This window comes from Nipponia nippon, unplaced genomic scaffold (genome assembly GCF_047370975.1).
Source record: "Nipponia nippon isolate SJK-2023a ecotype South Korea unplaced genomic scaffold, ASM4737097v1 scaffold_1, whole genome shotgun sequence".
In the NCBI taxonomy this organism is placed as follows: Eukaryota; Metazoa; Chordata; class Aves; order Pelecaniformes; family Threskiornithidae; genus Nipponia; species Nipponia nippon.
In genome coordinates this window covers 56,974,733-56,989,069 of record NW_028262290.1, presented here as the reverse complement: position 1 = coordinate 56,989,069, position 14,337 = coordinate 56,974,733, and the positions used below count along the sequence as shown (strand labels likewise).

The following is a 14,337-nucleotide window of genomic DNA, read 5'->3' as shown; positions in this document are numbered from 1 at the left end:
TAGAGGAACATGAGCTGTGGCAGCAGATACCACCCCCAAAACATCAGTACTAGCCGTGCAATCTCAGTATATGATTGCATTTGTGTTTGCAAAATCTCCCATTAAACTGTCTTTTAACATTGGTTTAATTCTCCCTCTTGTCATATATGCACTTACTGTTCTCATTTAATGTGATCCCCTCAATTTCTGACGAGCTATCTGCTGTGGTCTCCCTTCAGGTTCCGCCTGGTTCCATTTTTGACTGAGCTGAGAGCAGTAATGGACTGGGTTTGGACTGATACCACTCTCAGTCTTTCCAGCTGGATCTGTGTTGAAGATATCTATGCTCATATATTCATCCTGAAGTGTTGGCGAGAGTCAGAAAAAGTAAGGAAGCCCCATATGAGTGATCCAGGCCTCCTCTCCTCCACGCAGAAATGAAGAGAAATAATCATGAGTCCCTAAATAATTGGGAAATCCACCATAAAGACAGTTTGTTAGAAGATACACCTGGTGTTTGTGTTCAGAAATATTCAGACTATTGGGTACTTTATGTTAGTTGGCACTCACTGCAAGTGAAATTTAAAATGGCTTCTCTTTTGTGCCTAGCTGATTTTTCCACCATTAATGTGAACTCCACAAGCATGCGCCTGCCAGCTTAATTGCATGCCTGAGTTTCAAGGCCAGGGTTGAAAGTCCTGGTATTCACACAGGCTTACTTTGTCCATAACAGCTAAAGGAGTAACCTGCAGTAGCAGGGAAACCATAGCTGAAGAGAAAGGTCAGTAGAAGGAAGAGCTCGTGCCTCCACGGTGTAGGTCCCAGGGACACCTGGTTCATGTAACCACAGAGGGAACTCGGCTGGCTCCTTTATCTCGGGAGAGTCCCCGCACATCCAGAACTGAACTGCAGGCCAGATAAACCCACCATTTGTCTGACTGAAATTTCAGCCTCTTTAAATCATTTAAGCTTCAGTTCAAATTAAACTTGCAAATTCTGGATTCCTTATAACCGCTATAAAGATTGCAACCATATGCTTGCTGATTTTGCCAATTTGAAAAAGAAATTAAGCATTCTTTCAAGAGTGACCCAACCAGTCAGAAATTGTACATCTGCAATGAAACGCCTGTATTTTTAAGTGTTAGTGACGTATTTCTACTTTTATTATAATCCTGTGTCTTAATGGCAATTACTTTCCACGTATGTCACTTAGATTAACTCAGAGCTGAAGTGCACGCAAATCATGTATATGGGCTTTTTCTGTAGGACTTCCATTTCTGTCATGAATGGAGTGTCATCAGAGGCTTCAGGAGTCAGACAAATAATTATCCAGTTCTACTTCGGCTGTCCCATCTCATTGCATTTTTTTATGCTGCAACAGGATCACTCTGCATATGCAGCATAGATCTGACATGGGAAGATTTCCACGTCTAAGCTAGCATGTGTGTGCTAATGCCATGTGGCAAAATAACTACCCATGACTTTATGAGTGTTGTTCAAGGTACTTTAATTCTCTCTGTCTCTCTTGTCTCTCGCACATCGAGTGGTATGCCTAAGTACTTTGACTGCTAGAGGCTCTCTGAGCTGTTCTGTAACATCATTAAAGGTACCTGAACTAATCTTATACAGACAAGTAATATACCCCTGGTGATCTTGATATGATATTTTAATGAAAACAGTATTCTGTAGTGCAAGACAAATGACTGCTTTGAAAAGTAACTAATTTGTTTTAAATATCGCATTGTATTACAAATTTAATATTCTCCTAGGGCTTTAAGGATTCATGTTGTAAAGCAAGAACAATTTCCTGAAAGCCAGTTTCCTGGCATGTGTTTAAGGTGGAGTGCAATACAATGCATCTTTATTTTGCACATGCAGTATGCAGTGCATGAAAGACAGGATCCCAAAACACTATGCGGAGTTAAATCCTGTAAGAGAATACACCAAAATAAATTACAGTGATGGTAAGGCATTTTACAGGATGGTGAAGCTATTAAAGTATCCAATCATGAGGCCAATAACAGAGGGCAGGAATTATGGACAAGACAGAACAGACATGCCATGTGATCTGCTTTGAAAAGAGAAGGATAAAAGTAGTCACTTTTGGTCTTAGAAGCTAAGAAAGGGAAGGGTGTTACATCAGCAGTGTCAAGACTTTAGGAACAGCAACAAAACTGTTTATTTAAATACAGTTGGTGTGGGGTTCACTAGAAACAGATTGGATCAAGCTTGTGAGCAACTGTTAGAAATACTGTATGTGAGGTGTGAAATGAATGTGGAGGTAGTGCAATGTCAGACAATCCTACTGATTGTGCATGTCAGTTGCTGGCGAACTTTTTTTTTCCCCCCTGAAATACAGTTTGCAGCATTTCAAGCTCTATGAGAGGAATTCTGCTTTAAGGACCTTTGAGATAAAACTTTTTGGGAGGACAAATACAAGAAAATGGGACACTCCCAGTATCAGTTTTTTGAACAAATTGTTGTATCATGGTTGCTGCTATTATTTTACGTTTGGTTCCTGTGAGTTCATGCTTGCACTCATTCAGACAAAAAATTCAAATTACCCTACCCAATTTTTCCCTTCTTTATGGTTGTGAAGAATCAAAACCACAGAGTTTTACAATATTTTTCACACCAGACATACACTTGACATCGGCACTTTTCTCTCTTGTCACCAGAAATCCAGGGTCTGTGCAGGGTTGGCTAAAAAAATCTCAAAATAACTGGCCTGACAATGGGTAGCAAATTACCACAGAAGATGGGAAGCCTTAAGATCACTATATATTCACCCATCAAATCATACCAAGTGTACCTCTGATAGAAGAGACATTACCATGTTGCTGTTTGCTTTTGCAGAGATATCCCCAACCAAGAGGCCAGAAGAAAAAGAAAGTTGTGAAGTATGGAATGGGTGGCATGATTATCGTCTTGCTGATTTGTATTGTCTGGTTCCCACTGCTCTTCATGTCTTTAATCAAATCTGTTGCAGGCATCACCAACAAGCCTCTAGATGTATCAATCACAATAACTCTAGGAGGTTATCAGGTAAAAAAGAAGAAACACTAAAAGCAAGCTCTGTTTTTGCACTGTATTTCCTTGTGCTATTTCTTATTCCCTTCATTGAATTGAACTTGATTTATGCAAGAAATCAAGCAAGCTCCCACAAATGATGCCTTTTGGGTTTAAAAACATGTTAGTTTATCACTGATGTAAAATATTATCTTCATTTGCAAGTTAAAACTAGAACCTACTGGCAGTGGAATCTGAATAAATTATCCTGCATCAGGTACACTCAGATAACTGCCTACAGGTCCACATGGTAAATATAAGATAATTGGAGGTAGCTTGCTTCTCAGTGGAATAAGATGATAACCTTCTCCTGTTGAATTGAGTGCCATAATTGTCTTGGACTGTGATGCGCAGGATGCTGTACTGTGTATGTAGCAGCTGATATGAAGTAAATGTGACAAGTGTGTGTTCTTTTCTTTCCCAGCCTATTTTTACAATGAGTGCTCAACAGAGTCAGCTCAAGGATTTGAATCAGACTGGTTTCAGTGCGTTTCTGGGAAGCTATAGGGGTAACACTGTAAGTGAAATGTAGAATACCTCATTACTTAAAAATGTGTGCAAGTTGCCATGGAGGCCTTTTGTGAGTTTTGTTTGTGTAGTTATAAGTGGTCAGCAATGCTGCCATCATTTGGAAGATGTTTCCATAAAAGAGAGTTTGCATGAGTAAAGGTTCAGACAGATCATTTGTCAGGACAGGGCTGGGTTATGGCGAGATAAGTTATTAATTATTAATTGGTTATTAATTGAGACATCTTTGCACAAAATCATGGAAGAAAGAAACCCTAGCTCTCCTGTCGCCTGAATAAAAACCTCCCCTCTAAATGACACAAATCTTCAGGAGACATGATACTGTTGGTGTACTGCCAAAACATACGTGCTGTGGGGACACAACAGTGTTGGCACTTTTAAGCCCCGTGCTCCTTCCTGTAGCACACACAGCTTTCACCTCCCAGTGAGGAGATGTGGTGCTGTCAGAAGAAAGTGTGTATGGCCTAGAAAAGTTTTGACATTAAAATGTCAAAACATAAACATTTAAACATAGTCTCACTATTTCATGGTGCAACGTGCACAAAGTTATCACAAGTTTCTACAGGAAAAAGACTGTTAATTAGTAGAAGATGTTGCATTCCTAAAGTAACTGGGGTTTGATCAGGCATAACTTTAAAAGAAGTGCGTGCTTCTAGCCCATTCAAGAATTAACATTTTTTGCTATTAGATCCTACCAAATAGCCCTTGTATTATAGCAGTAATATTGTAATCTTAATCCACTTTGGAAGTTACCAGTTTCAAGTTGCCTTATCCTTTGCAGACATCTTTCTATGCAGAAAGATGCTTAAGAAAGACAGAGTAAAATTTTAACTTAAGTTTAAATAGACACCACAGAGTTTACCTGATGAACTTTCAGACTCACTTTGACCTACGTGGCCACTATTCTTGAAACAGCAGGGACATTTTTGTTTTGCCTTCTTAGCTCGGCTATACTTTGTTTATTCCCCTTCCCATCTAAAGCCCCAGTTGGTACCTGAGGAAAACCATCTCTGCAAACCACTGCACTTACAATTAATCAAACATTTACAATTCTGCCTGATGGGGAAATGTGGCTCTGTGTCTTGTGAATATCACCGCACTGAAATTTTCTTTTCCTCTTCTGCACCTACAGGCTGCTTTGCAGTTTCTAGAGGGCTATGGAAGAGAAGATATAACTCTAGCAGATCTAGAGGGAAATTCAAACTCTTTATGGACCATCAGCCCTCCCAGTAGAGAGAAAATGATACAGGGACTGCTGGATTTTTCAGCTGAGTTCACTGTAGTTCTTTCATGGAGCATTCAAAGGTAATTAACACGGCTGTTATGAGGTTGATGGATCATTTGCCAAGTGTTCGCTCGGCAGAACAGTTCCATGCTGCATTTTTGGTTTAGTTTTTCAGCAAATTCTATTGTACTGCAAAGCAAAAAAAACTGAAAGCGGGAGGGAGAGAGACAGAGAGAAGTGACCTTTGTTACCCAGGAAAACATTTGTTGCCTGCAGTTCTCAAAAAATAAAAAGAGAAGTGGAGCCTCTTCCAAGTACATTATTTAAAAAGGCAGGGTGGAGTTTTCAGTTGGACTTTGGAGCTTTCAATGGGACTTGAGGGGAAAGAGGGAAAAGTAAGAAAATTTTAGCCAGTTTCAGATGGAGATGTTCAGATAAACTGCCCCAAACAACAACCTTGTTAGCATTTATGGGAACTGAATACTTAGACCTAGTTAAGGCAGAAAAACTATGAGGAAATAAAAACACAGGTGCTTGGTGCTCTTATTAAGGGAGTCTGGAATGACACAAACTATTTTTTAAATACACATATACTCAGAGACTTTGTTATGCAAATAGCATAATAATGGCACAGATCCATTTTGTTGAGACCTTTGCCTCTTTACTTGTGGTTCCTTTGGCCTCAGTGAACTATTACTTTACAATGAAGTTTTTGCAAGAGGCAGCCTAGAATATAAAGTAGTTCCATGCAGGCTAGAGCACACCCAGTCACCAAGGTGGTTTGTTGGCTACTGTCTGCCAGCTGGGATCCCTGTAGACTGCTGGATTAAACTGGAGTTAAGTCATCACTCCATGGAAATTAAGTGCCTCTGCAGCACCAGTATCTACCTGTTTTGTTGGAAGTAGACACTGGATTGTTACAGCAATTCTCAGCAAAAGACTGCACAAGAAGCAGGTCAGCTGAATCACTGTGGGAGCTCTGAACATGCTAGGTCAGTCCTTCCACAGTCAAAAATAGGCTTGTAAAGAATCTGCACCCTTAATTCAACTTTATTTGACCCCCTTTATTTTCCTGGAAGCATACAGTATTAGCTAGTGGATTACATCACTCCATCATTTCTGAACCTTATATTAATTTTTAATACTGCTATTCAGTTTGCCCATGTGCTTGCATAACTACAAACATTCATACACTAGTTGAAAGAGACCTTTTTCACCCTCAAATTATATCCTGTAGATTACACTGTGACCGTGGATGACTGAAAGTGGTGAAGACTTACCACAGTGACCTTCCACTTTTTCTCCATAAAGGGAAGCTGCTGTCTTTCATCTAGGCCAGGAAACCACAAGCAGCTGTAAGATGAGCCTTTTGTGTCACTCAGGCAGCATACACACTTTCTGCCTTTGCACATCATCCGCCAGGGATGTTTCTCTGCAGCCCCCAGCAGCCCAGGAGCTGCCTCACCCAGCTGCTGCATCGCAACCGCAGGGCATGGCACAAGGTGGTGCGCGAAAGCTGATTCTGCCCCAGCTGTGTCCTGCAGCTGGCGTGAAGACTGAGGGGAGGCATGGGCGTCCTATCAGCCTGTTAGCTACACATTTCTGCTGGGCTGAGGTGGGGTTTTGGGAAGCTGTAGCTGACTGCAGCATCCCTAGCTGCCCTGGCACAGAATGCGTAGTAACACAGACAGTCCTGTTGCCTAAAGTCAGAGGAGGCATGCTCCCTTTCCCATTCTGTTTTGACTGACGTAATGAGCAAAATTATATTCATCTGTCATCATTGTCCTGTAATACATACAAAGGCATAGTCAGTTAGAAAAATACACCCTTAAGGCTGCTACATATCCTCTGTGGGAGAACACACCATCTCAGGTACAGGTAGCATAATGCTTGCTTTAGCAAAGACTGGGATAGCTAGAGTCAGTGCAGTTAGACTAGTTAGACAGCTAGCATTCAGCAAACAAGTGTTTAGATTATGCTCTCATTGTAGGTTGACAATGTGTCTTCCCTTTTCCTTACAACAGAAATCTCACCCTTGGTGCCAAAGCCGAAATAGCATCAGATAAACTTACCTTTGTCCTACCAGAGAAGACCAGAAGAGATATTGCTACAATGATGTCTGGACAGAAACTGGAAAAGGTGTAAGTTATTATCTTTGCCTATTTACATGCAAACCTTCCCTTTTTAAACCTAATTTCCTAAAGAGGTCAGGCTTGTGCAACTCTATCATTTGTCTACCCATCTGTCCCCCTCTAATAACTTTGGAGCCTTGTTCACAGAGGCCAACAGCATTGAAGTCACATAATAGTAACATTAAAGGTAAAAGCTTACTTCCTATTCTAAATGTAGGCTGAGACGACCGTGAACACTGGAATACCACCAACAAGCATGGTGAAGCTATTCGTTACTTTTCTTTGATTTATTGGATAAGCACAAGTTCATTACAGCATATTCACAGTTAAACTCTCCTTTGAGTTACTTCAGTTCAACTTGATCTGAGGATGTTGTATTGATGACTTTTTTTGTTCTAAATAACCATCCAGACTGCATTTCTCATTGTTATTCCTGAATAGTATTAGATTGGCAAGGAAGTGTTAAATCACTGCGGTCAAAGGGTAACATCTGCAGTCGTTTCTGACATCAGATCTTTTCCTGTAATGGAAATTCGCAAGGCAGAAAGAGCATGCTCTTCATACGAATATCAAACATTATTCTATGGATATAGCCTTATAGCATTAACAGCAGTGGTGCCTCCTTTCAGATTTGAAAGGAGTCTGGCTCTTCCTCTTCCGCCTGCTCACTGGGGATTACTTTACAGCAGTAGTCTCTAAGTATTGCTAAGCCAACACGTCATCCCTGAAGGCCACCTGATCTGATTTGTGGCCACAAGAGTTGAAAAGTTAAAGCTGAGGCCAACTGGGATAGTGAAAACCCTGAGAGGTTCATATCTGTTAGTAGGTGGAAATGAGATTTGTCTTTTCTGTGCACAGCTATTTTTCTGCACCCACGCATGCTCATACATCCAAACAGACTGCTGTTGCACATCTGATCATTGCATTTAAAAAATATTTTACGCCTCTTTTACTTTTCTGCTGTGTGAGGCTACGGAAGTATTGCCTAAGGTTGTGTAGTGCCAAGTAGGGTAGATTTTGCTCTTTTGTGGGAAGAGGTAATTAATTTGTAATTCACTCTTTGTAGGAGGCAAGCAGTAACATAGAAGATATACCTGCATTTGCCTATGTTGCAATAATATTGTTGATTTAAACTTTTTTTTACTTTGTCATAAAGGAAAAATGGTGGTGGCAGCTAGTAGCCGTTCAACTGCTTCAGCAGGGAGCTTTCTGCCACCACCTCTGTTGGGACACCTCAGCTGCTGAGATCTTACCTATCTTTTGGGCCTGCTGGAGTGATCAGGAGGGATTTTAAACTGGTCACCTCTGTTCTTCCTCAGCCTGGTGTATGCAATGAAGCAAAGTGTCACAGGACTTCCCTGAGAGCTCCCCTTCCCTAGATTTTTTCAGTCATTTGAGGAAAAAGTTAGGACAGTATCTCTGCTTTTAATAAAATGTCTCTCTCTCTGGATGCTGGTAATTTAGTCCAACTTAAGATGATTTGATTTTGAGTCCAATGGAAGAACTTTTACAAACATCTTTCTTTTTAAGTGTGAAATCCTCCTACAAACTGTGAAAATATTTCCCAATGAAAGATTCTGGCAAAAATTCTCACTCTTTCCAGGTGTTATTATTGAAACATCTTGCAATTCTGAAGTAATAACTGTTCTCACCACATTTTTTTCTAGCTACATATTTTTCTAGCTTGTTTATTACCGGTGATGTCTTGCCTTTCTTTGTGCTGCTTATATAGCTGACTATAAAAGCATCTTTGTTAAAAAGAGGAACAAAATATAAAGTCTACATTCCTTGCAAACACACGTGCCCCAGGTGTGTGGGATTCATAGCGTGTGAATGGCGACATTATGGATGGAGCTCCCTGCTGAAGTACTGACAGAACATAGTTAATAAATCCAGCTAGCTTTCAGATGTGACATCTGAACACTATAAAATCATAGCTTAAGCCAAGAATTACTGGGAACTGTGTATAGCCCTGTTAGGTATTTCTAAATTATTTTAGAGGTATAAAAATATGAAATATTTGCTTTCTCATTTTTTTTCCAGAACATTAGAGACAGTGTACCCATACTACATCAAGGCTCCTAGTGATTCTCTGGCAAAACCCATAAAGCAGCTATTGACAGGTATGTGTCCAGACCATGGAAAACAGAGTATGGTTGAAAGAAGTGCAACACAGCACTCACACTTGCACATTCACTGAGCTGTTACTGGGCACCTCAGGCTGAAATGCACTTACAATGGTCTCTACCTGGTGCCTGCAAGCTTGGGGAGAGACTAGGTAAGACAGTATAAGGCAGAAAATGCATCTGGATGTATTTTAGCTTTGTATTTAACAGTAAGGACTCTAAGGATGAAGTCCGGCTCCTTTCCTTCAAGTCTGCTTTCAGGAACTGCTTTCCCTTGTTTTCTGAGGAAGTGATGACAAGTTTCACTTCTCCGCATCTCCCTGCTACCTTACCACAAACAGTCAGTAGCGCTGCATGTCTGCAACTGTAGCTCCTCAGCTTAAATAATGACACTGAATGATTTTTTTTTTTTTATCTATTCCTTCCTTATTGGCTAAAAAGAATCCAGTTTAGATAAATCATAGAATTTCAGAGTGCTGTTACCCAATCAGAATGCATACAGGTACTCACAGACATACAGAATACATGCACACATGTGCACATACACGCATGTGAAAAACCTGTTGGGTTGGAACAAGTCTTTATCTAAGAACGCTTTGCTCGACAGAGGTTAAATTTGGCACTCAGGCGTAGTAGTAGTAGTACTATGTAGTACATTACTGTACTGTGAAGTACATTACTGTTCAAGGTTCAGTGAGCATGATTAGATTAATTGGGAAAAATAATTCTTGAGGCTGAACCTAGCTCTATAAGTAGCAATAAGTTACGAGTGCTTCATGGTCGTTAGTCAGGTCCTGTCCTAAAGAACTCTTAATTTGAGATTCTTCAAAAGGGCTTTAATGTATACACTGCTAATGCATGTTCCCCAGAAATCAGGAGGGCCAGAGTTCACCTCCTGTCTGTGTGATCAGTATGCGTAATAGCATAGTATGCTTTTCTTGAGATAGGAGAACAACATCTTCTGTACCGAGACATAAATGATTCACAATGATAGTTTCACTTTGACATATAGAAGCTGACCACTATCCCTCCAGGTTAGATGTGTTTCTTGAGGCCTGAAATGCAGACATGCTGACTGTCCTTGACACTTTGGCCTGAAAATATTGAAATGATTTGACAGTTGTACAGAAGAAAATGTAGGTGATATGAAATATTTTATTTATTTAATGCATGTTCAGATGAGATTTGCAGAAGGAAAACTACAGAAGTCTAGATGTTATACTTCTTTTGTACAGAAATAATGTAAAATGTGTCTTAGGAGAATTGTAACGAACCTTTATTCCTACATTGCTCAGTCATTTTATCATGCAGATGTTTGAAATATCTGACTCAAAACAGTTTGACTTTTGCAATTCTTGGTATATATATTAACATTTCTTTTTTTCAATAGACTGCAGATGGGAAAACATTACAGTTTCCCTGGTCAAAAATGTGTCTGAGGAGGGAGTTCGTGAGTGGTGGGTTTTGAATCAGATTGGAAAAAGATTCAAAACATCTGAAGAGAGTCTTGAACTCTTCATATTCAGTGATAAAGTCAGTCCACCAAGCCTTGGATTCTTGGCTGGTTACGGGTAAGGAGGAATCTTTACATAAAATTAAAATAATGTAGATAAGACAGAAGTAGAGGTAACTTTATTTGCTGGTTTGGGGGGTTTATTTCTTTTTTGTTGTTGTAGTGTTTGAACATTACAACATTTTGAAAAGAGGTTTTGTGAGATTTTCAAATTCATGTCTATTAATGTTATCTATAGAAGGCTTCATATTTGTAAGGAATAGTATTACCCTTGATACCTGCTCTCCAGTGGAAAAAAAGGCAGAATCACCCTTTGCACCAATTTCCTATTGAAGTAACATCATTCAAAAGATGTTAGTTTAGCTATAGGTCAAGTTCTGCCCAAACTCTGCCCAGTTTTGGCGGGCTTCCCAGTCTCGTAGCCAGGACCCTGGGTGTGAAACAGTTATGAAATACATCTCCACAGACAGAGGAAGGCAGCAGACTGCGCCTTCCTGGGAGATATGCCCTTCTGGCATGATTTTGAAGAACTCCTTGTAGGAGGACTATCAGGGGAGGACAGGTAAATGTTAGTCTGTTACCAGTTACACATACTTTAATAAAAAATATTAGATATGAAACCTGACAGATCATTTGCCTTTAGCAGCCAGCAGTTGTCAGATTTCCCATTGTGACTTCCAAGCTGTAGCAGGCAGGATGTGAGACCATCAGCGACTAGGGTTAAACCATTTAAGTCAGCAGCCTCAGCTGTTTATGTTCCTAGATTTCTCTAGTTTTTGAAGAGACCATCCTGCAGCACAGCAGAAACAAGATCCTAATTAGAAATTAATGTTCACTCAGCTGACAGACTACACTTAGCTGTGTAGATGATCTCCCTCACACTTGGCCGACCCTTTTTCAAGGCATGATTTGAACTTTCCTTTCTTTCTTTTCAGCATCATGGGACTATATGCCTCAGTTGTCCTGGTGATAGGGAAGTTCGTCCGTGAATTTTTCAGTGGGATCTCTCACTCCATCATGTTTGAGGAGCTACCCAACGTAGACCGAATCTTGAAGTTGTGTACTGACATTTTCCTAGTGCGAGAGACTGGAGAACTGGAACTAGAAGAAGACCTGTATGCCAAACTAATATTCCTGTATCGCTCACCAGAGACTATGATCAAGTGGACTAGGGAAAAAACTAATTGATCTCTTTGGTGACACACTGCGAATCAAGTTGATTTCATCTGAATTTTAAAGGGAAAAAAAAGCACAATATTCTCTTAAGAGCTAAGCCTTTTATAGTTGGGTAGCAATGATTTTTCACTGAAGGAGTCCTGGAAGCTACGGCCTTAGGAACCCATGCTGCCTTTCAAATTAAGGATCAACAGTGAAGAAGGTTGGATGATTTGTTGTTTTTAATGTGCCACTCCTCTACAATCTGGGGACTGCTTTGTAATTTAATCAACAAAAAGTTTGCATCTTTGTCTGGCTAATTTAATTTTCCAGGCGATCATTACAACTTAAAGAGAAAAGAAAGGAGTAAACCCACAGATGACTCCAGTGTACCTTCTTAACCCTTTCTGGAGCCATACAGATTGGATTGTGCAATATGCTGTTGTACATCACTGACTTTCAAGCTACAGTAATGGGACGCTGACTAGCCTTCAGGACACCCAAGACCCAGGGCCGCAGTGGGAACTGAAGACATTCTAGCCATACCCATTTGTAGAAAAGCAGAGGTTCTGATGTACAAAGGACACTGTGGAAAAGCCTCTGTTAGCAAAAAGAAAACAAGTAACAATCTCTTTAAATGCCTTATTTTATTTGTACAGTCACAGAAGACATTTCCACCAAACATCAATGACTTTTCTCAGGAAAAAAAAAAAAAAGGAACTGAAACTTGACACTTCGTCAAGGTTAACTAATGGCTAGAATAATTATGGTGAATTATTGGGGTGTTCTGCTGGGCCATTCTCTTCAAAGTTAGTGCTTTCCATTAGATGAGAAAAGAAAGTAAATTCAATGACCTAAGGAGCTACTTCATTTCTTATAACCCTTCAAAGACTGAATAGTGTGTGCTTCTCTCTGCTCCCCATGACATGCTTTTTCCCATTTCGATGATTTAAGGCAACCGTTGTTTTGCTGTTAGCTGATATTCTTCTTCCAGTGTTTCAGGTATATGAAAATGTTTACATATTCCAAGTCACATTTTTACATCCGAGATGGGTTTTTTTTTTAGGTTCCCAAATATAGACATACATATGAGCTTGAAAAATGGCCTTTTTCTTAAATTACTATTATTAGTGACACAAATGGCTCATTAGAGAACATTGTAGCATGAAAATTTACAATTGCAATGTAGGTTTCATTCCATGTTAAAAAAACATTGAGAAAAAAAAATCATTGAGTGGGTAGGGTATGTTAAAAGGGTGTACTGTGTAGTTTTGATTCAGTAATGACTTAAAATAAAGCACATGTTGCAAAGTCATTTTAGAAGTATTTTTTCCTCTGCCTTTTTACATGAAATGGGAAAAGTTGGACATTCTTCTGACTCTGTGACAAATAAATCTCTTTCTTGTACTTAACTGCTATTTATTATATGAATGATTAGTTAATCACCAGAAAGAAACTAATAGAACATAATTTGCTGGCACATTTTACTACAGAACTTCATAAAACAGCACAACTAAATGAAGTTGCAACATACTCTGCTGAGTGCTTCCATGACAAATGCTGTCACATCCATTCTATACTGTGAAAACTAACATTTTGAGCACCATGAAGTGCACAAAATAAAAATCGCTTCATCATATTGTAACAATAAAATCATTTGGTGACTGGAACTCACTGGAAGACAACCTGATTTCCTCTGAAGTGTGATAGAAAGGTGGCTGCTCATACAGCCAGGCAGCATTCCCCAGTGGAGAGTTTTGCTCCATTTTTTCCATAGGACCTGTGAATTAAAATCAAAATATACAGGGCAGCCCTGCCGTAGGATCCAACAGGGATGCTAAGATGTCCTTTGTACTTAAATGGATCCTCACCTGGGCGTTCAGTGATTTTAAGGAGAGCAACACTGGAAGGAGAAGTGTGAAGGGTGTAATGTGTTCCTAAAGGTACTAGCCAGCAGAACCATGTTGGCCACAATTGGTCCTGGCTCCCTTCCTGGTTCCTTCTCTTTAACAGGCACTTCCTTTCTGGTGAGAAAAATCTGTCTGCAGAATGAGCTGTACAGTTATTTGGGCTTTGCAGAAATGTACTGCTCTTTCTTTCATGGATTGATCAAACTTTGAAAATAAAAGGATTCTTCTGTTGTTTTTTTATTATTTTTTTTTTAAACAACCTATAGTTAAATTGGTGACATGGACTGCATAGCTAACCAGAACAGGTGAAAAGTGTATGGCTGATGACCATCCTTTGAGCCCACCCATCCAGATAAAGTCAAACTGGCAGCCAGTTTCTAGTGGCATTCTTTAGGGAATCATTATTGGGGCCAGTACCATCTAATGTCTTTATTAACAACCTAGAGGACACGACTTGGACAGGTCCAGGTTTGTGGACCACACCAAACCTGGGTCTGGGGAGGTTTGTGATAACGTGTGTCATCTGCCCTCCTGGGGCACGGGGTGGGCAATTGTTACTGGGAGGGCAGGACTGCCTTTCAAGGCAGACCTCAAGATGCTGGAGAAATTTGCTGCCAGGTACTTCATGAAGTTCAACTAGGACAAATGCAGAGTCCTGCATCTGAGGCAGACTAACCCCATGCAGCAATTCAGACTAGGT

At 40.0% G+C, this 14,337-nt stretch overlaps 1 protein-coding gene across 4 annotated transcripts in view; it reads left to right on the top strand.

Moving 5' to 3' along the window:
* PIEZO2 (piezo type mechanosensitive ion channel component 2) overlaps nucleotides 1-13,872 on the top strand; it is a 483,849-nt gene extending 469,977 nt beyond the window's left edge. For all 4 annotated transcript variants that reach the window (XM_087756833.1, XM_087756825.1, XM_087756843.1 and 1 more), the window contains 8 exons: nucleotides 219-366; nucleotides 2,836-3,024; nucleotides 3,473-3,565; nucleotides 4,709-4,881; nucleotides 6,826-6,942; nucleotides 8,977-9,056; nucleotides 10,450-10,630; nucleotides 11,508-13,872. In XM_087756833.1, the coding sequence (XP_087612959.1) occupies nucleotides 219-366; nucleotides 2,836-3,024; nucleotides 3,473-3,565; nucleotides 4,709-4,881; nucleotides 6,826-6,942; nucleotides 8,977-9,056; nucleotides 10,450-10,630; nucleotides 11,508-11,760 (1,234 nt within the window). In that variant the 3' untranslated portion in view covers nucleotides 11,761-13,872. The remainder of the gene's footprint in view (nucleotides 1-218; nucleotides 367-2,835; nucleotides 3,025-3,472; nucleotides 3,566-4,708; nucleotides 4,882-6,825; nucleotides 6,943-8,976; nucleotides 9,057-10,449; nucleotides 10,631-11,507) is intronic.
* The last annotated feature ends 465 nt before the right edge of the window (nucleotides 13,873-14,337 follow it).